At 37.4% G+C, this 23,520-nt stretch overlaps 1 protein-coding gene across 1 annotated transcript in view; it reads right to left on the bottom strand.

Moving 5' to 3' along the window:
* CAMKMT (calmodulin-lysine N-methyltransferase) overlaps positions 1–23,520 on the bottom strand; it is a 243,312-nt gene that overhangs the window by 8,054 nt on the left and 211,738 nt on the right. Inside the window, exons 8-10 of the mRNA XM_068400366.1 lie at positions 13,980–14,054; positions 6,826–6,889; positions 540–671 (exon numbers count right to left, since the gene is read on the bottom strand). Of these exons, the coding sequence (XP_068256467.1) occupies positions 540–671; positions 6,826–6,889; positions 13,980–14,054 (271 nt within the window). The remainder of the gene's footprint in view (positions 1–539; positions 672–6,825; positions 6,890–13,979; positions 14,055–23,520) is intronic.

The raw sequence follows: 23,520 nt of genomic DNA, 5'->3' as shown, positions 1-23,520 counted from the left end.
CAGATAAGTGCTTTTGACCTAAATCTTGTAGCGCCTCGATCTGACATATAACCCCACAACTGTGAAATTCTGTATGAGATTTAGCAGTTTGAAGCTGCCAACTGACCCAGCCATAAAGCAGCCAGAGATAAGGATTTAAGGTACGATATGATACAATTAGACATTCACCTCCTATTTATTTCAGCCCATTTCAGTATTTAACCTACTTAAAAGTTGCAAGCTTTTTATTAAAATGTAAGTAAGTGCCAGTGTGCCATATATTTATAGGCAGCTAACAACAACAAGAAAGGACTCTTATAAATTAGATTTCTATGAATGAAAAGGGTAAACAGGAGATGCTTCTGCAAAACTCTTCTAGACGTGCAGAGATAAAGGATGGTTCTACCACACAAAATAATCAGATACAAAAATAGCTGTTCAGAAACAGCACACCTAAGGAGTACTTTAATCAAACATTTAGGTTACCTGCCAAAAGGACCATGATCTCTTCAAAATGCAATGCGGATTAAAGTGTTATCTAACACAAGCAGAAAACTAACCTTGGAGTGGAAGTTCGAAATGTGTTCATCATAATTTTCATGTCTTTGGATAGAGAAACCAGCTTTTTCAGCTAGATTGCAAAACTGGTTTAAAGTATTCCCTCGGAGTGGAGCAAATACCATTGCTTTTCCCTGGAATGTTAAAAAGAGAATTTATACATTTTTAAAACTGGAAGGGAACCAGATATAACATACGCCTGACTAAGCTCTTAATATACTCAAGCTGGAAAAGTCAATTGTTCTCTTGGTAAAATACTAATATAGGGTAATACAAATAATTGTTCAAAATATGCAAGATTTCTGTGATTAAACAAATGCAAAATAGAAAGTAATAAATGAATGTTTTCTTTAGAAAACGGCCAACTGCCATACATCTGCTCCTTTTTATATAATAATGGTGGCTATGAAGTACCAAAATAGAACACAGAAAAAGCATACAAAACATACACTCAATGCAAAATCCATTTGTTAGCTCATAACCATGCAAAGACTGTAAATAATGATTTTATTCTTTCACTCTCTCACACAGAAGAGTACCTCCCATCTGCTGTCAGTGGAATTACGACAGTGCAAAATGGGAGGCAAATCAGACCCAGTCATTACTTTTTAAAAGATATTTTAAACTACCTGAGCAGTGCAACCAAATTTGACCTTAAATTGGTAAACTGCATTTAAAGCAGGACTTAATGTTCTTGCATAGTAATTCTCTATCTTTCAAGCCGATCAGGCCATTTATGATGCTCAGGCAATAAATTACGGTTCATTAGCTAATTTTTTGTTCATTGTTCTGTATTTAAGAAAACAAAAATGACTGTACCTTGAACGGATAGATTTTAGACATTCTGTGCAAAGTACTAGCCCAAAACCTAACCTACTTGATATTGCATCTCTTGAAATCTTATTTGCGAAATTAATTCTAATTGGCTGAATACTGTGTTCTGTCACACGGAATGAAAACTGGTTGAAGAGCTGTAAATAAAGGTTAACATCAGCCAACAGCATATCACACCAAGGGGAGCCACAAAGTTTACTGTGAGTTCTTGTATTTAACTTCTATATTAATGAGATCTAAGACTAATTTGTGAGGTGATGTAATCAACCAAAGAGACAAAAAAATATTTTTAGGGATCTGAAGAAGTTATAAAATGATTAGACCCTGTAGAAAAATATTTGGCTTGAGAAAATGCAATGTTGTGTACCACAGAAAAAAGTGATGAGAAGAGAGAATTTAAATGACAACTCTGGAAGTTATAATGCTGACACAGATACATAGACAGGAGGACAGGGAACAAATCTGTATGTTACAGTTCATGCACACATATGCTGAGACAATGCACAGTGAGGCAGCAATAAAAACTCTCCGTCAGTGTCTGTGGTACTAACGTGCACTTAAAAGACTCCAATCATTAATACCACAGCACTGTATTTATTCTCACAATGCCTCTGTGAGATAGGGAAACACTGTTATACTGCTATCCTCATCTTCCTCATGGGAAAATTAGGCACAAGTTAGGATCTAGGGCACTATCCAAAGCAACTCACTTCTGTTCATTTGTGTAGCTCTAACTTTAATTCTGTGGCTAAATATGAGGTGCAAAGGGGTGTAACTCTCACCGAAGGCACTGGAATTGCTTATGTAAATGTTAGGTCTGAATATAGACTCAGCTCAGGATGAAAAACATTAAACACAGGAAATTCACAATCAGTTCCCTCACATCCTTGGCATGCTTTAATGTCATCAGACAGAAGCGGGCAGCAAAGGGAGCCTTCAGCTGAGGATACTCCTCCTCCTGCTGCCATCTCACGCCCCCCAGAATGTTGATCTGCAGGGACCCTTCCTGGCATAAGAAGGATGAGACTCCTCTGGAGTCCCTCATCTTCATGGGCAGCTTCACAGAGAGGTCATTGTAACAGAAAACATGTCCCCCACCCAAGGCTTACTGGCCACACAATTCACACGAGGACTTCAGGAATGGCTAAACCTCGTGAAGGGAGACTGCTGGAAGCTGCATGCCCTACATTGGCCACTGATCCAGCAGCTTTGATGAGGAAGCAATGCTCACGCAACAACAACCCCTTACAGATTTCCATTTGAAGTCAGCAGTCCGTGCAGCCATTCCTTCTCATACTCTCTGTAGACTACTTCAAATTTAAATTGAAAGAGAAATACAGTAAAATAGAATGTAACATGGTATGAAATATCTCTTAAAATGAGACTGAAAATCTTGAAATAACTTTGAAAAAGGGGAATGGCCTTTTATGGAAATCACCACACACTTACTTTTGGCCAGCTCCTTAGTTGGTGTAAAAACCCATTCATCTATTGAATTCAGTGTGCATCTAAAACACCTGAGGATCTTGTCCTCGCTGATAAAAATGAAGAAATCATGATTAAGTTTAATACTACAATAATCTCCTCAAAACTGGCAGGTGCTGTGGAGGCATTGTGGTCAGTTCTGGTCTATCATCATCTGGGTTTAAGGCACTTCCTTGTCAACTTCCTGATCTCTGTCATTCTGCTACCTGTTGTGGGGCTGCGTTCACATTTCTAATTTTAAATTTTTCTCATTTCTTAGTTTCTGTAGAATAAAAAAATTAGACCAGTGGCCTGGATCTACATTTGATGGACTACTCCAAGGCTGTTTAATTCTAATTCAAAAGTGCCTTCCAGTTCAGGATGATGTTTGAAGTTCCAAATGTCCTTTCCTCAGCTGGGAAAATACTTTGAGTAAGCTTGTGAACAAAACACAGAGGAAAATGTAATTTACAATATTTTGAAGTGTCACTAAAATGCTGCAGTAAGATAATGGGACGGATGTTCACATTTTGGACATGACTATGACTAAGTTTACTCATCAATCATTATTAAATGCAATCTTATTTGCTAGTACTAATCATGGCTCAACAGCATCCCATTGATTTCATTGGGATTTTGAATGGATAGGCCACAGAAGAATCAAAGCCTTCATAAAAAACCTCTTAATTAGGGAAATAGCAAACAAGCAACTGCTTATTCTGAGTTTGAAATTAAAAGTACATTTTAATGATACGAAAAAACAAAACTAGATGTTGGCAAATCAAATAGCTTGCTTATAAGAGGAATAAAATATAGCCATTCAAGATAAACTTGTTTGATGTAAAATTTCAGTGCCTAACTCTTGGAATTGGGTACAGGTGACATTTGCCTTTGTAACAAATTCAGACAGAAATTTCAGCCCCCAGTAGCTCTGTGGGCTGCTCATTTCTGCCTGCATGCACTTCTGGTCCTCTCTTCCTGTGCCAATACAACTGTCCATGGGGCCACACTATGAATCAGTTGACTGAACTGACCAGAGTCTTGTTTCCAGGAAGACAAAAAGTTACCAAAACCAGATCATTCTGTGCCATAAGAATTCTAATAGCCACAAATAACATCCTTAATGAAAAAGGAAATACTGCAGATAAATTCACCCCTTTTTAAACTAACAGTAAGAATAGATTACCTGTTCTGATTTTCTCCTTTAAGACAGTTTTGCAAGATACCCATTATTTTCTGTTTACTCCACTTTTCCTTTTGGTTTTGCTGGCTATCATTTCCCCTGAACTCTTCTGTCCTAGTTGTATCCTAGTTGCTCTTGAAAGATATCTTACATTTAGATGTGTCTTCAAATTGAGATTGTTCCTCTTATCAGTTTGGCAAAGTATTACCAATAAGACAATGTAACTTCTAAATTTGAGACAAAATAATTCATGTAGAAGAGTGAACTTAATCAAAGTAGTTTATGTCTTAGCTTGGGCATAAACTAATGCCCATAAACTATTCTTAATTATTGCAGCTGGCAAATGAGTTCACTATTAATTTATTTTGCCATTAAAGGCCAAAGTATAGTGCCATTTAGTGAAGTTTCCTCTGATGTTATCCTTAGATTTATACAGGTTAACAAGAACAGTAAAAATAATAACTATTTTGTATTTGTGATTGTATCTTCTCTTGGGATCTCAAATGACTATATGCTTTTGTTTGAGTCTTTCAAACCATGAAAGCATCTGCTTGAAGGCATCTCTGTTCAACATGTCCTTTTTGGACAACAGAGCTCATTTAAGGTGCCTGTACTCCCAGCTTCCACCCCACACAACAGTTTGTTGTTCTCTTAGTTATGAATTACAATAATTTGCAAGGCCATGCCATAACTGGATATCCATCCATATAACCACCCATAAAGTGGATTAGGAAAATTACTTTAGTTAAAAAATACAGTTCAAATAGTGGTCCAAAACTCTGCCACAGAAATTCCTGCAAGGAGCAAGAATTTCTTAAGCTAGCTTTGCTGGTAAGAAACAGGAAGCATGGCCTAAAATGCAGAGCAAATAAGTACAGGCTGTGCTATTAATCACAATGTGCAGAGGTGAGCCAGGCTAGGAAGACAGGCAACAAAAAACCATCTCCCTTTACTCCACCTACATTCACAACGGGCTGTAGTTCATCTGCTCTGAAAAACGAAGGCGTGTTCTGAATTTGAATTAACTGACTGGAGTTAAAAAGCAACAAAGTCAGGCCAGTTTTGGTTTAAAGTCAGGTTAACAGTCCTAAATTGTCTATAGATAGGAACTTGAGCTATGAACACTTCTTAAAATTCAGGCTGCCTTATTGTCATTGTTTTTTAAATCAAATTCTCTGGTTGGGCTAATCAGCCCAGGTAAAGAATGTGTGTGTGTTTGTGCATATACACATGCATGTGTGTACTCATGTTTTTGGCAATACAGACCATCAGACCATGATTAGCTATGAGCAGGAGACAAAGTAACTACCAGCTGTTCTTCCACTCCAGCTAGAGGCTCTAGCCAGGCCTCAGTTACCAGGGCACTTCTTATACACTTCTTTTCCTACCACTCATACTCTTCTCCCTCAGTGTCCTTTCATGGAGCCAGTACAGTGGCCTATGGGGCTACCTGAAGAACCACCTGCAGACATTGATCTGGGCTGAAAAACAATACTTTTTGCATTTTTTTTACACTGGGATCAGCTTTGTGTTCCAGATCATCTCTGGTCCCAAAAATTGTCGCACTCTGACAACTGATGCTACATCATGGAAGACAGAATGCATCACTCTGGGCAGGAGCTGCTCAGCCTCCTCTTGCTGCCACTGACAGAAATATCTGGGTAACCTTTTCCTCAGGGTGGCTGCCTTTCTCCTGTCTTCCTGGCAGCCTTGCCCCACAGCTCATTAAAATAATTCAGTCTTAAGTAACTTGCCTTAGGGCACTCAGGAAAGTCTATGATAGAACCAAGAATAGAAACCTGATCACTCTTAGCAAAGAATGGGATTACTTACATGACTAAAATGACTTGGTTTCTTAAGCCTTTAAACGTTTGGGTCTTCTGTTCCTTTTACAGAGAAAATCTCTTGTACAAAAAGTACAATACAATTTTAAAATAAAGTTTGGAGAATGCACTGTTAATATGAAATACTTTTGTTTTGAAATGGAAAGTTTACCTTACTGGAAGATTTGTATGTCAAGTATGAAAGGTAAAATTACTGTTTCAAATTCCTACTTACAGCAATTACTTCGCATGTTGTCTCATATCTTCTTTTTAAAAAATTTTTTTTGAGATCCAAGATTATTTGTTGGGTATAAGTATATGCATATGACAGCTTTTTTTTTTTTTGGCCTGTAAGTCTCTCTGATTTAACAGCCTAATAGATTGAGATTGGTAAAATATTTCCTCAGTGAAACTCATGTAGAACATACAAGCATTTTATGAAGAGCTTAATTTCGTTATGTTCTAAGGTATAAAACACAGGGCTTATTTAATGGAAAAGAGTTTAAGCTACAATACATGCATAACGGTTTTATTCATTTTATATAAACAGAAATGAAAAGAAAAAAATATTCTTTCATAATAAATAAATACACAATGACAAAGGTTACAATTTAAGGGATTATAAATGACAGAAGCCAACATAAAAACTTTCAATATCATACTTCTACTTTAATATGAAGACATTATTATCAAAGGAAAATACTTGAGAAACGCTTTGATAAAAATAATCTCATGCTATCTTTGAAGCGGTTTCATTTATTTTACTACCCACTGTGCTCCTTATCAGAAGGCCAAGTATAAGAAGTTTCCTAGTTTATGATTAGGAAAGAATCTGATAGATTAGAAGACTCAATTGAAGTTGGACATAATAAGTATTAAAGTATTACATGACATTAATCCTGCCATTCCATTACTCTCTCAATCATTGTGCACAGACTAATTATTCTGAAGCCAGTGTTCAGGAGAAAATAGAAACATACTTACACTGGGTTGGAGTAATCTCTTTATTGCATCAACAAGGCTAGCTCTGTACCGGTCCAGAAACAGGCTGACATTGAGAAGAGAACAGAATCCAGATTAAAATGGGTTTTCAATTCTAATGATACTAATGCAGATAAGTACAAGGCTAATTACATATGTTTACACAACGCTGTAAAAGAGAAACTGTGGTCTACATTTCTGTCCAGTTCAGGTACTTCTAAATATTAAAAAATACATAAAACCAAATATAAACTAAACCAATGCTAAAATATCAGCATGAAACAGACCTTTATATAGCTGAAATTCACAGATCACATATGCTAGCTATTAAAATACCACCATATCAGAAATCAGTATCAATATACAAAGTTAACATTTTATGTGTTTTTTTTATAAAAGGGGGGGTGGAGTTTTTTAAAGCATTTTCTATTGTATTTCAGGTGTTACTGTTAAGGATTTTTTAATTCCTTTTACCTTCACAGTTGTAGCATTAATTAATTATTATCTATTATGCATATTTGTTCTATTTATACATCTATCTCTATCTATCCCTGTAAAGATTTACAAGCCCCCATCTCCTCTCTTCCTCAAACACTGTTCAAATACAATGACCCAGATCATACAGAGTTGTCCCCTCTCAAGAGTGAAATCCTTCAGCTCCAGCATGGGTCCCTCAAGGATAGCAGCAGAGTCAATTTTCCCATGCAATGTTGCCAACATGCTCAGCCCTACTTTGCCGTGATTACCTCATGATTTGAGGGGATAATTCATTCTTCATGCCCCCCAGTACCTTAATGTATATACTAATAGTGGCAACCAGGGTGCCAATCACTCTTGACTAGGTATTTGTGGACATGCAGTTACTGTGGATGAGAGTGCATTTACAATGGTTAGTGAACAACCATCGGATAGCAACTGATGCCTTTCAGTCCTTACTCCTGTGGGCTGCACTTATATCGGTGATTCAGATAAGAAAGTCTATCAAGCAGGTCACAAATAATGTGATTCTTTCTTGATTATTTTTCATGCTTTCTCTATAATAAAACTGCTTCCCAGCCTGTGTCAAGCTCAAGTTCCATACTACATGGCATTTTGTCCATTCTTTATGATTCTTCTCTGTACTCCCCTTTCTTTTATTCTCAAACATCTCTTTCTGAAGAGATGTGGGTAATTTTTTGCCAGGATTGAAATATCTGAAAGAATATAAAGAATCTATGAAAACACTGAAGAGAAAAAAGTGGTCTGCAAACCACATGCCAGTCATCAAGAACAGAATATGTGTGGATACTCAGGTAAGTACACTCCACAGCTACTAAGGAGAATACAGTATTACATACCGTAGGGTCAAGCAGCTGTGTAAGAGCTGTGAATTTTTGCTACTCAGGAAAAAAAAAACCAACCTATTAGAAAACTTGTCAGTGATGAAATTTCATCAGTAAGAACTGATGACAGAACCTCACATTGTTGAGAATATATGGTAGACTGGGTATCCATACATTTCTTAAAGAACATTTCATATAGAAGTATGACCTTTTGAATTTCTTCTTAAGGTATCGAAGTACTAGCTAACAATTTCTCTGATAGCCTGCCCACAAGAAAATTTAAACTTCAGAAATTGCCATGATGGCTGCCCCTCAGCTTTGATTAATCTTGCTGGAAGAGCCTTACTGAAAAAATGCTTGCTTAAATTTACTTCATTGAAACAGCAGCTGGTATCTCTAATGTCTCCTGAGAGTTTTAATCACATTTACCTTAGGTAGATCCCTATGCAGACAGATACCATAAGACACTACTTCACCAGGAACTTAGCCACCTGCAGAAGAGGTGGAATACAGTGCATGAGTCCTCTTCCAAAAGAATCACTAAAAAAAATTAATTTTCTTCAACATGAAACATCACAAGCATGCACACTTTAAAGACTTGCTGAGATGCTGTGTAGACAGAAGTACATTCCAAATGAAAAATTCACTTACAATATTTTTATTTTTGAAAGCACTGTAATGGAAACACAATTTTGAGGCACCTTACCAGTGCTGAAATTCCTTCTTCATGGACCTGCATACCATTCTCTCTTTTTACAATAAGACAGGGGCACAACTGCTGCTACCAATCTTGTTCCTTTACAATGAGAGAACTACAGGCCTTTGTTCACCAGAAACTGAGTGTCTGAGAACTTAAAATGGTTACATGACCTTCCAAGAGATTAGACAACTTCAATAATACCTTTTCTGTCCAACTCCCACTTGATGTTTTGGTGGTATGGGAGGAGGACTCTCAGCCCTCTTAGCTTAGGAAACACAGATAACCCAGGACAGTTGCCCTGGCTTTGCTCCCAAGTTGTCCCTGCCCTTCAAAAGGTCTGTCCCTGGGAACAGGACCTACTTCAATTGAAAATAGTCTCCAATATTGCGATTTCCAGTCTGTTGCTCCATGAACCACATACTCTTGACTAAAGGGAGCAGAGAAGGCTGGAAGGAATGTTAATGCAATGCAGTGACTCCAGGGAACACCTCTACCCTCCCTCTGAGTCGGGGGATGCCTTGAATGAGGAAAATCCTGAAGAAGTCGTTAGATAATCTGTGCTGCAGACAGGGCCAGCACAGGATTTGGCCCACGCAAGGAGATTTAGTCACGCAATTTCTCTTACCAGTAGAATTTGTATGACTAAATATTACCACAGGATACTAAAAATATACCCGAGGGAATCCTTCAAAGCTCACAACAGCCCAGCAAAACAAAATAATGTATTGCTCTAAACCATTCTCACTCAGTTCTCATACCTCTATTCAAATTTGGCTTAGCTTGCCATTACTTTAGTGGTCATGTCTCATGTTTACGCACTAAGGGTGCTGTAAAAGCAGTAGCTCAGGAAGGAATAGCAAGGGTTTCTCAGGTCAGCAAGGAAGTTTCGGAGCACAGCAGCAGAGAGGCAAGAACACAGTTTATGATGTGGCCTTTGTTTAGGCAGTGCTCTTATCCTGGGAAACCTGGATAAACAGTCAGGCACCCTTGTCACCTCTCTCTTCTTGTTTGTTTTTTTTTTTTTACATTTTAAATTACCATGAAAACTAAAGTGAAAGTTTATACCAAAATTGTACGGAAGTAACAATAAGTCACAAAGTAACAAATTAAAAAAACAAGTAGATTCTCAGTTTGCTTTATGCTTATATCCTTTTATCTTGTGCCTTGCAATAAGGGGCATATGGAACCACAGAATATGATTATATATCATATGCATCATATGCATATGAATATGGCATATAAAATATATTTTATAGACTATGATGTGAATTTATTTTTCTTTTTGCATACTTTGCAATTGGTAAAAGAGCTTAGTTTACAGATGTACTTCAGACATCATTACATTCATGTATAGTGCCTAGTGTATAGAGCCATTTATCTTTTTGTTCACCTTCAACTACATGGCTGACACAAACTGAAAAAAAGGCATACTTCCATGTCATCAGATTCCAATGTACTTGAAAGTGTGTGCAAGAAATCAGGCTTAAAATGACTAATGAATTTAAACTGAAGAAGGACAGAGATCTTGCTGTATTTCTGCAAAAAGAATTACTTACATTAAATGAAATACTAATGGAGAAAAAATTGACATATTTTAAAATATTTAAAGAATACTTTCAGTTCAGTTCTACGTTCCTGGTGAACTCACAACTCACCATGACTTCAGCAAAAATCTCAGCAGTGAAAGTAACGTGGGATAGTCCCCCCTGGCCTCTGTTGTGCATATATTTATGCATGTCCTAAACCTTAAGAATATAATCAGTCTAAGTAAGTAAAGTGGTATATTACGCATTTCCAAAATGATATGGGGATCTAGACCTTATACTGTCTCTACATTAAAAGTATTTGTGACAACTTGTTTTACAAGAATGTGAAAGACAAAGATTTTCCTATTGGCTCAGTCCTACTGGCCTTGACTCTCTCCTTGGATTAAAAATCTCAGCAACGTTTTTCTTAATAAAGAAAAGGATATATGCTTTCTTTTAAATAATCAGAAATCTGAGGCTCTCAAGAGCTTTGGAAGAGTCTTGTTTTTGGCCTGCCCATACAAGCACTTGCTACTTCTCCTCCTCTATTTGTACTCACTGTTACAATTCCATCACCTGCCTGACTTTATATACAAAAGTGTAGGTCAAATTAAAGTCTAAAATTCTGGTAGCTCCCCCTCAAAAGTATGAAGTGGGTGGATATGCTTTAAAAATTCTATTATTTCAGCATTTTTTTCCAGTATATACTTCTTCCAGGTTTGACCTCACCAAGATTTTTTTTCCTTATTTTTATCTCATAGTTGACATTTTACAAGTTATTTCGGAACTGCTGAACCATGAAACTATTTTTATTGTCAAAATCCTGAATGGTTAAATAATGACTAGCTTCTGCAGTTTGCCTCTTATTTATTTTATAATCTAGTTGAGATACTAAATTTAGCTGTTAACTAATAGAATGTCTGTTCTGGGAAATAACTTATTTTCCACCCCTGCACACAAGGTTTATGAATGTAAATATATGAATATAAACATATCGCTGCTTGTTGTAATCATGTACATTTTTACTTGAATGTCCATGTGGATTTGGAATATGTTTATGAATAGAGTTTGTTTTCATGTAAATGGGATCAAGCAGTACCACTGGTAAGCTATTCAGAGAATCAGACAATATCACCCTTGTTGGAAATACTTCAATAAAAATTTATCCATGTACCTAATATTTGAACTCAGATTTTTTGCTTTCTAGTTCTCCGTTCTAATCCCAGATTTTATTGACTGACTATGAGCTATACAATGGTGTTAAACTAAATGCAATCTATTCTATCTGTTTTTATCGCTGCATACTTCAGGTTTCATCTGAGGAGCTATAAGAAAAGAGATTTTTTTTTTCCTCTTCAATGTCAGCCCAAAAAATTCAGAAAGCAAAAATCCTGCCAACAGTGCTCAAGCCAATTCTGTATCTTGGAAGAAAAATACATGAAAGTGAAAAGAAGATTTGAGTTTGATAAAGCATGGAACATTTTTTTCCCCAGCCATTTAATGTGTCAGGAAATCTAGTGTCCCTAACTAAAGGAACGATTTCTAAAAGAAACAAACAATAAAGAGATTTTTCATGCTTGTTAAACTATAGATATGGGCACTTCCAGTAAAAAAATAGAGACAAATCGTGAATAAAACCACGTACTTTAAACTAACCTGCACATTTCTATTTATTTTTTAGAAATCTATAAATATTTATACACTTACCTGCATCTTAAGTGCTTCAAAATAAATGTACAAAATGCAGGCATTGCAAATGCATTACGTATTTTACCTGTCATGTTTGATTCTTTATTTCCTAAAGAAACTACGCTATTTCCAAACAGACTGGGAGGAGTATTAGGGAAGAATATTACTGAATAAAACAACTTAAGTCTTGCTCCACTCTGCTGTACTCCCAGCACAAATAGGATGACATGGTGTGAGTATCAAGAATACAAGAGATGGCACAGCCAGGTTGTTTTGATATTTGTGTGAAGAACAAATTTAACTCTAAATCTCTTGGCAAGACCTTGCTTCACCCACATAATCTGGAGAACATCCATATGTGAGCCTTGTCTAAGCCTCTGAGAAGACTGCTGCCCTCCTGCTCATGTCCGCCAGCACTCTGATCTGACTTTCATACTTAATCTGATCTAATCCTGTCCAGCATTAACTTCATCCGTGCAATGAAACCTGGAGTATCCATTCTAATATTTGGCGAGGAAGGCATTTACTAAATTACTCGCTGAAATCATATGGTGGTGTTTAGCTCCTTATTTTAATCAGATGATGCATCTCTGAGGTACATTATCAGCGATTAGTTACAAGCCCTTCTCTGTCCTTTTTGGGAACAAAGAACTTTTCTGAAATTAAATGCTAAGAGAAAAGAAGCACTGTTGTATTCTGTCAACAAATAGGTATTAGAAAAAGGAAAAAACATGACTAAACACACTTTCTCCAGCGCTATAAAAACCCAGCAACTTTTCTGAAATAAGAAGAGTTTGCTTAAATAGCAAAATATCAAAGCAAAAAAAAAAAAGCTTTAGAGGAATATTTTGTCAGAAGCCACTTAAAAAGAACATTGTTCAAAAAGACAATAGATGGCTTCGTACTTCCCTTTGCCTTTTTCCTTTAACTATCTCTTAGTAAGGTACAGAAATCTGCTGAACTGAGCTGTTCTAGGAAGTACCTGTTTTCAGAACTCGGTCTCTCACAACAGTTATGTGCAACAAAACAAACAGCATTTTCTGGTTTGGACATTTAAAGGGTCAAGAGCAAATATCCATGAAGGAAAGACAGATTCATTTAAAAATATCTACTCTCCTAAATGAAATTTGCACATCTCTTTTTACACTGTCTCCATTTATATAACACAAATAATTAATAAACCATTTTTAAAGTTAGCATGCAGCAAACATAGCATAGCACAATTCCGCAAACCCAGTATCAGAAAAGGGTTGTGTCAATAATCAAATCTATTTGTATAAATTATTAAACAATATACCATATTGTAACATGTATATACCTTTTCATAAATTAAGTGCTGTACTCTCATTTTTTTACTAAGAATTCTCTTACAATTAACATGTGCCTGTGTAAATAATATAAAGCCTATGTCTACAAATATTGCTGTCAAATTGATTTAAGAAACAGAATGTGATGGGGGAAAAAAGGTTTTGAAAATCTTTTCTTCCTCGGAAAGATCTTCTGGGGAGCAAAAAATATATCCCCTTATATCAATAGTCAGATCTTTCCTAAGAAGTAAGCTAATTGAGCTGTTTGTGTTGATAAACTCCCTTTTCTCCAGACTGTTCCTCACTGAGCCATAATTATTTGCAATTTGCCTAAGTCGTCCATTTACTGATACGTCAAGCATGAAACAGAGGCAATTCCAGAAAATGGAAATGCTTCTCAAAATCAATCTTTGGGAAATAATGTGGTAGAAGTTACTGTGTGATAGAAGACTACCTTATAACTGTCACATGGAGATGAATATTAATTTGTTGAGGTTAAGGTGGCTTTGTGCTTCATTTGTTGACTTTGCTTAGCCATCAGCAAGCAGCACAGTACAATTACTCCAGCAAAGCTATTTTTCTAACACGAGTTTTATGATTTTTATGTACTTACCAGTCAGCACACATAACAATGTCAAAATGTCCTTCCAGTTGAGAGACATCTGTCTCATTATCCCATCGTAAAATGCTAGAGGAAAAAAAAGATTTTTTTAAAAAAAAAAGAAAAGAAAAAGGGACTTACATTTTTCATCTTGGGATTTTTAAAGTACTAATGTTATTCTTATGTGACACAAAAGTGTTTTAAAAAGTACACACTCATTACTTTCAAAGATGAATGTAAAAATATTATTCTGTACATTTTTTAAGGTTTTAAATCTCAAAGCTAAAGAGCTCTTTTTTTATTATAACAGAAAGGCAACCCACACAGCTTCTGGTGAGTGGATCACCAACAAATATGCATTTCTGAATTAGTGGCACACGTATTGCTTCAGATTTTTACCCCTTAACACTACTGCACGAAGAAGTGAAGTCAAAGTACCAATAATCTGAATGAAACACAAATTTGCAGAATAAATGTGAATTCATGGATCTCCGCTACATCTGGCAGGCAAGTCAGTTGTGTTTCTCATTGATGAAGTGAACATTCACTTGGGCTGGAGGGAGGAGGGACAGGGTGAAAGAATGCCAAGCTTAACTTCAATGCCAGCTACGTTGCCTCAGGCAAGCTGAAAAATACAGCGGTGCTGATTCTGTCAACACCTATTCTCTCATAGGTGATAAGTTATTTAATTCTAAGGTACCCAATAGCAGGCAAAAACACATGTGTACAAAGTTCTTCGTTGTTTATACATGCTGCTGATTTATGTAGCTGCCACGAAGAATTTCAGTACTTTGCACCCATTTAAAAAACAGCAACTAGTATTGGAATTTACTGCATACTTAAAATATCATTACCCTGCAGATGTGAAGCTGCATTTCTATTTCCAGTCTATTAAAAAAAAATCTATCCTTCTTTTTCATTTCCTGGTTATTTATAATAGAAAGTAGATAAATATTTATGGGAAAAGCACTTGTGGGGGAAGGGTCTAATCTGATTTTGTCAGGTTGTGCATGCTTATCTCAGTTTTGTATGAGTCTTGACCAAATAGACCCTTTAGTCTTCCTGCAGCTATAATCTACTTCTGGTTAAAAGCCATCTCCATTCACATCCTACTCCTAATATTTAACTGAGGATCAGTTATAATGTGTTCATTCACAAATGTTCCCTAAGTGTACAGGAAAAAAGGAAGTTTTATACATCGACTATAATATATACAAAAAAGGTTTGTAAATATGTAGATAGATAGATATAGAGCCACGAAGAATTAAAGTACATGTGCAGAGACACAAAATTTGAGAGAGAATGCTTTTAAAACATGGAAATTATGAAAGGAGAGGCCCAGTTGGTTGGGAAAGCCTTGATTACGTGGGGCTCGGTGTAACTGAACAGATCAGGACTCATTAGCCCATTTGCCCTCCTGGAATTTACTGTGACAATCCAAAGAGAGAAAAAAGTAGATTAATTTAATTTTTTCCTCTCAAATTGAAAGTATTCCAGATTTTAGAAGCCTAGGTAGCTTTGCACACTGGCACGCAGCAGGCATCCAGTAGTGGAAAGTGACAAAGGAGCGTTCTCACTCTCAGCTGCTGGCTGCCTGCTGGCTACCAGCAGCTTTTTCAACCCTGTTTCCGTGGAAACTTAGGTTAGAATGGTGAAAATTAGGTAAAGGTAAGTTTTGTGGGTTTAAAGCACGCACTCTAATACTTTAAGAATCCTGAAGCAGAACTGGAAATTGGTAGATGAACTGTGAGCCTTGAAAGGCCACCTTTGGTTCTCATTGCTACAGAAACAGAGATCTGATCAGTACCACTACAGGGATTTGAATTATGATTTTTTTAACCCATATATTTACTATACTTCACACATGCAGTTCGGAAGGCAGCACAGGTGCCTCCTCCTGAAAAAAAAACCTCTCACAAGTTACCATCAGGTTCCCGCCGAGCATCCAAAATACAGCATTTTCTGTGCACACCTACTGTAGGCACAAAGGAGTTTGTGTATGTAGGTAAAAGCTCAGAAAGCATAATGCTGAGCAAAATATGGAACCGACGAGTTGCCAGGAGCATGAGCAGTGGTGCGACCTGACTGGCATGTGTGCTGTTAGAAGGAGTGAGCTAAGGGCCCCACATCCAGCCATAAGCCAGTCTTCCTCCATTTTCCTGATCTAGCACCAGGGCTGCTCGTGGTCTCTAGCTTCAGTGCAGTTGCATTCCCGAAGACGTGATAATTATGCAAAGGCCAATGATAAATTTACAGGCAAGATTTTCAAAATCAACTTTGCTATAAATTTTCAAAAGGTACAGGAAAATCTTTACTCCTGTGGGGAAATAACTATGTAAACTAAAGATAATTTCTATAAAATGAATACCAACAGGACTAATTCTGATCTCACTCAGGACGTATGCACACTGGTGGGAGAGATGCAGCTACCAGCTGTATGTATTTATCCACGCTATCTTTAGACAAGTGCAAGTACGACTAGTAAGGGAAGTGCAGCTACGATACGTGAAGCTCAGTACTGGCTGCAATCTCTGGAACTGTTTCGGTAGCTAACTCTGGGCTACCATACCTACACCGTTATCTGTTTAATGCTTCCACAAATTTGCATGAGCTGCAATCAAACATCTACACCTGCACCTGTAAAGCAGACATGCCCCCGCATATCAGGGAATCCAAAACAATCCTGCTCAGAGTCAGCATTATTACATCATTAACAGTGATGTCAGAATCAGCCTGATTCTGAATCAGAACCAGCTATTTTGAATTCTAGTGCTAATGAAAATAGTGAATCAGAGTCAGGATGTATTTAAATACCATCAACTAGCCATACAAATTATTGTAATGCAAACACAATTCCTGAGCGTGAAGTACAGAAAAATCCACTGATATTGCAAAACAACTCTGAGAAGGGTAAAGACATGTATATATGTATCTAAATGCATGTATCCCTACGTAGTAAGGGAGTGAGGAACAATAATTTTTTCAGGTATTATTGAGGATGTGACTCTTGGACTTAGTGGTCAGAACTGAAAGAAATATCGAAGGCACCATGAAGTAAGGGCTGATTGCATTTCCATTTAAAGAAAAGCACTGCTAGGAAACCCAGAAAAGTGTTAGCAACAGAAATCCGAAAATCTCAGTCTTTATGAAGTTTCCTTTAAAAAAAGTAGACATAACTGTAGAAATACCATACCATAAAAAGTCTTTTAAATTGTCAGTATCATGTTGAGTGCCAACATGAAAAAAATGCAAGCCTTGTTAATATTTTTCTCTTGCTCCCTTTCCAATGACGCTAAATCAGTGGACATAAACCATTTTTTTCTAAAGGCACTTTTCTTCCAGCAAAATAAGTTTTAAAGCTATAATATTTTTATGTCTTTTTTTTGAGGGAAGACGCTACAGTACTAACAGCTGAAATTATTTCATAAATTTGAAAAAAATGTGCTTTACTCTGTATTTCTGTCCAAGCCACACCTTCAATGGCTTTTTTTGTAAAAAGAAAAAAAAAACACAAAACCAACATATTTAAGGCTGTGTAAAGCCCACTCTTGACATTATTTTGTGCTGGCTTATTTAACTCATGCGGGTTTAGTTTCTTGCAATTGAAAAACAGGCAATTCAGTTTCAGCAGAAAAGGGTCTGAAACCCACGGGAAATATAAAACAGTTCAGGAGCCTTTTTTGGCTACAAGAAGAACATTAAAAAATGAAATAGGATGTGAGGGAAAAATACTACTGCACTGTTCAACTACGACTTAGGTCAAACTGATGGTGGCTGAAACTTGGTACCCGTTAATGGCTGCTTTATGGCCTGTATCAAATGAATTTGACCAGTTTTCAGAGGAAAAGTACCCACGTCACAAACCTATTACTATAATTAGCAATCTTGATGGCAGTCCTAGCAAAAAGGACAAGGACTGAATGAGCTATGGAGAATGAACTATCCTCTCACATGCAGAGGTGGCTTTTCCAGGTCAGGGATAAAGCATGCTATCGAAATAGTCTGAGAAAATATGTACTGATGTTTTAGTTTCCTAGGCTGTCAACCTTACACCATGCTAAAGCAACAAATTCATTAAAAAAAAACCCAAACGACACACAACACAAACAATTAAAGCATTTTTTTCTTTTTTTTTTCCTGATTTATCTTTTAAATTGACAAACAAGCCAGAAAATGTGATTAGGTCAAGATAAAAAGAACTGTAATGATAACAGAACAAAAAGATCAACTAAGAAAAGAGAGACTTTAAGTACTACCAACGTATCCCCAAATATCCCCTTGTATTTTAAAGAAAAAAAAAACACAACAAAATAGCAAATGTTGCAGGGGTGGTTATGGCAGCCAAGGCTGCACTTCCCCTGTACAGTATTTCTAATTTATGGAGGATAGCCTGACAAATGTCGACACTCTCTTTCTTACACTGGTAAAGTATCTCAGCAATCTACAACAAAAGACCTGATTTTACCAGGTTTTTATTTCTCATGCAGAATTCCTCATTACTACTATTATTCAACTTCTGTTATTCAGTGTTTGTCTTCCTAGTGTGTCTAGGCAGGTAACTCACATGAGAAAAAGCAGGTTAAGTCTCTGCTTGTTAAAACTTGAAACCTTTCCAAGTCCCTCTGAGATGTTCTTGCAATGATTGGCATAGACTAGAGTAGCTCTCAAGTTAGCAGAAAAGTAGTTGTGCAGATAAAGGCAAAAAAAAATCAAAATTAGAAGAAAGGACAAAAGACACAAAAGCTTTACTTGTTTCAAAATGTATTAGTAGTTTTAATAAAGACAAAAATATTTGTCCCACTTAGCAGATGAACAGCTATCAAGAACCCCTATCTACTCACCTCTTCACATTTTAATGTAGGCTTCAGTCTCTGAAAAGCATTATCATTGGTAAGTATACAGGTTCAGGTAAAAGATTTTGTCTGGGGGTTTATATGACTTTTTCTATGACATTAACCAAGCAAGTTCATTAACACATTAACAAAAGGCATCATTAGGATGTTCCTCTACACTTTGATCTTTGTTTGAGATTCCTCAGTTTTGTATGAAGATGAAGATGGATTTTAATTTAGCGACAGTCGATGCGTACACCTATCATTATGATTCCTCTGAGGAGTCTTGCAAATTTGCCTACTATCATTTCTCCATCTTTCTCATTAGATTCTCATTAGGTTGCTCTTATTTCTCCACCTTCTTTCACCTTCTGCCTTTCTTACCTTCACTGCTTCACTTTGCTTTGTATTCTTATCCATTACCTCATTCCCTACAGTGATATTTACAATTGCTGATGGACATTTCCTTCTAACAATCTCCTTGCAGGTTTCGGCAACTTCCACGTCATTTAGCTACACTTGTCAAAGTATACTGATGATTTTTTCTCAACTAGGCTCAGAATCTGCACTTTATCCTCATTCTCCTGGACCTTTCTTCTCTCTTCAGCCCAGTAAAATCTTTCTATTCATTAGAATTTTTAATTTCATTATTTTCTGTTTGGGTTTTTTTAATTGTCTCTTACTGTTTTTTCAATGTGCTCTTCTAAAGATTATCTTCAAACCTTTCCCACATTTCAGATAATTTCACCTCAACCTCTTCTTTCTCTGAATTTTACTTCTGGGCTATCCCATCCATAAAAGCTAAACCCAACTACCCACTTCCCTACTTCACACTGTGTATCCAGACTCACAACTCAGTATTTTTCACAGCCTCAGTGAATGAGAAGCTCATCACCGCTAAAGTACAAGGCATTGTTGTTACCACCTTTTCTTGATCCCTTTGGATGTAACCATTAATTCCAGCCTGTAATCTAGACTTAGCTTAGACCTTCCTCTATATTTGCATACCTCAGCTCTGTTCAGATTTTGCTTATTCTCTCTGCAATAGCATCTCTAAGAAGTTTCTTATTTACCCATCCAACTTAAGCTCTTGAGCATGTAATCATCACTTATGTCTTAACATCACAATATTGTTCTCCCTGCTCTTGGAAAATGCAGTCTTCCCTTATTAATATTTATTCCGTAGGCTGCTGTAAAGATTGTTTGTCTTGCCTACAACCCCGATCTTGTCACCTTTCTCTTTGTACTCCTCCAGGTAAGTTCACAGAATCACAGAATGTTAGGGATTGGAAGGGACCTCGAAAGATCATCTAGTCCAATCCCCCTGCCGGAGCAGGATTACCTAGACCATATCACACAGGAACGTGTCCAGGCGGGTTTTGAATGTCTCCAGAGAAGGACACTCCACAACCTCTCTGGGCGGCCTGTTCCAGTGTTCAGTCACCCTCACCGTAAAGAAGTTTTTCCTCATATTTCTGTGGAACCTCCTGTGTTCCAGCTTGCACCCATTGCCCCTTGTCCTGTCAAGGGATGTCACTGAGAAGAGCCTGGCTCCATCCTCATGACACTTGCCCTTTACATATTTATAAACATTAATGAGGTCACCCCTCAGTCTCCTCTTCTCTAAGCTAAAGAGACCCAGCTCCCTCAGCCTCTCCTCATAAGGGAGATGTTCCACTCCCTTAATCATCTTCGTGGCTCTGCACTGGACTCGCTCTAGCAGTTCCCTGTCCTTCTTGAACTGAGGGGCCCAGAACTGGACACAATATTCCAGATGCGGCCTCACCAGGGCAGAGTAGAGGGGGAGGAGAACCTCTCTCGACCTGCTAACCACACCCCTTCTAATACACCCCAGGATGCCATTGGCCTTCTTGGCCACAAGGGCACACTGCTGGCTCATGGTCATCCTGTTGTCCACTAGGACCCCCAGGTCCCTTTCCCCTACGCTGCTCTCCAACAGCTCTGCCCTCAACTTGTACTGGTACATGGGGTTGTTCTTGCCCAGATGCAGGACTCTACACTTGCCCTTGTTATATTTCATTACATTTCTCCCCACCCAACTCTCCAGCCTGTCTAGGTCCCTCTGAATGGCTACGCAGCCTTCCGTTGTGTCAGCCACTCCTCACAATTTTGTGTCATCAGCAAACTTGCTGACAGTGCACTCTATTCCCTCATCCAAGTCATTAATGAATATATTGAATAGTACTGGTCCCAGTACTGACCCTTGAGGGACTCCACTAGATACAGGCCTCCAACTGGACTCTGTCCCATTGACCACCACTCTCTGGCTTCTTTCCTTCAGCCAGTTCACAATCCACCTCACTACCCGATCATCCAGACCACACTTCCTCAGTTTAGCTGTGAGGATGCTGTGGGAGACCGTGTCAAACGCTTTACTGAAATCAAGATAGACCACATCCACTGCTTTACCATCATCTATCCACCGGATTATGTCCTGATAAAAGGCTATCAAGTTGGTTAAGCATGACTTCCCCTTGGTGAAGCCATGTTGAGTGCCCCTAATGATCCCCCTATCCTTTATGTGCCTAGAGACAGCACCAAGGACAAGTTGTTCCATCACCTTTCCGGGGATGGAGGTGAGGCTGACCGGTCTATAGTTACCCGGGTCCTCCTTCTTGCCCTTTTTGAAGACTGGAGTGACATTCGCTTTCCTCCAGTCCTCAGGCACCTCTCCCGTTGCCCACGACTTAGCAAGTTGCAAGTCTTCTTTTCCAAATGCTTCACAACAGTTCACTTCCCTATTTTTTCTCTCTCATTCAATATTGAAAAGACAACTCCCTTCTTTAATCAGCCCTAATGTCAGTCTACATCTTCTACTTAACTTCTCAAGCAAGCACCTTTACAATTTTCTTCCACTAAGTTATCCATGAACAGTCACAAACTTACTCCATTATCCTTGAAACTCTCCTTTAAAATAGCATCTACAAAAACTGAAAGGAGGCTAGGCTGCTCTTGTGCCTCCAACTCTGTCTATCATGCTGACTACAGTTACCCTCGTTATCCTTCCTCACCATGTCTATCTCTGGTCTTAGACCATAGGTTCTCTAATACAAAGTGCCTTTTTGCTCTGTGTTTATACAATGCCTGGTACAACAATTCATGATGAAACCTCATCACATTAATGTGGTAATACAAAAGAAAAAAACCCCACCAAAACCAACTATGGGTCCTTTCTAACTTGAGATATTCTACAATTCTATCTAGGTTTTCCTGCCTAAAAGTTCATTTTTAGAAGTGTATGATAAAGATGCATGCTTCCCTTATTCCTTATTCTGAGAACATATTTTCTCTCTCTTATTCTGTACAACATATTCTGCTAAAATTCAGATGGGAACATTACAGTTTTGTCTTCAAAAATAACAGTCCTAACACTTACACATTTGCTGCATATCAAAAGCTACTAAATTTTTGGGACACTAATACACTGCATGTAAATACAACTGTTGCAGAATAAAGTTTTCCATTTTGTAGACACATCACAGCCCAACATTCAGCACAAGTGTGGCTATTTTTTTAAAAGAAGTGAGAATATCTTGTATAAAAATGTTATTAATAAAAAAATACCACTGTTGTTTGTGAATTTGCCTTTTTCCATCCCTCCTCTACATCAATACATTCTAAATCAGTCTTTATTTAGGAGATTGACTACTGTTTTTAGTAAGGCTCATATAGTACATTATGCACAAAATGGATGGTTCTCACATTCTAATTCAGACTGATATGGTATAAAAAAATACATAATTTCAAAATGCAAGACAGCATAAGCACATGTGGCACAATCGTACTGGTAGGATCAGTGAATGAAAGCTTTGTAAAAGTTAGTTTTGTGTAAAAATATGAAGAAAAAGAAGACAGTTTCTTGCTCTGTGGAAAATAGTCTATCCATGAATACAGGGAGGACGATCAAGGGAATAAGAAGAAAAAAATAAAGAATGTGAAGTGAACCCGGCAGGTCCAGAAGAACTGAATGGGAGGAAAAATTAAAAACAGCAGAGGAGATGTAATTCACAGGTGCTTAAATTCTGAGGGCAGAAGGGACCACAATAAACACCCATTCCGTAGCAAGCCCATATATCTCAGGAAATTAATACACATGTTTCAGAAAGATATCCAACTTGATTTAAACACATTCACTGCTTAGGAAACTACCACTTCCCATGGAAAGACATTCTAATATATTAACATTCTCTCCGTCAAACCTCATTTTTTTCTACACTGAATTTGTCTAGCTTCAATTTCTACATCTTGTTAGGTACTTGTAAGTTAGATTAAAGAGTGATCTTCTATTAAAGATTTTTTTCCCCACATGAGACTTTCAGATCAAAATCAAGTCATTTAGTTGACAAGTTAAGTAAACAGAGCTCTTTAACTCTCTCATTTCCAGACTCTGATTCACTCTTCTGCCTCTTTCCTGAACCCCATTCTTTTTCAGTATCCTTGGTTAACGTTTGAATAACTGAATATTAATTGTATATTAATGAAATAAACAAAGATAACACTGTAAGCACCATTTCATCAAAATTTAAAGTTTGTCTCAACTTTCCTATGTCTGTGGCAAAGATTAGCCAAGAGTGGCTATGAAGAAGGGAGCCTACTGAAAGCGTGTAAAATGTCCTTGATGACTGCCTATTAATATAGAGCCAAGGCAGACAAGGAAGGGTAGACAAAGGTACAATGGTAACAACAGGAACTAGGAAACA

This window comes from Nyctibius grandis, chromosome 1 (assembly GCF_013368605.1).
Source record: "Nyctibius grandis isolate bNycGra1 chromosome 1, bNycGra1.pri, whole genome shotgun sequence".
In the NCBI taxonomy this organism is placed as follows: domain Eukaryota; kingdom Metazoa; phylum Chordata; class Aves; order Nyctibiiformes; family Nyctibiidae; genus Nyctibius; species Nyctibius grandis.
Note: the sequence above shows the minus strand (reverse complement) of the source record. Positions and strands in the feature narration are given on the sequence as shown.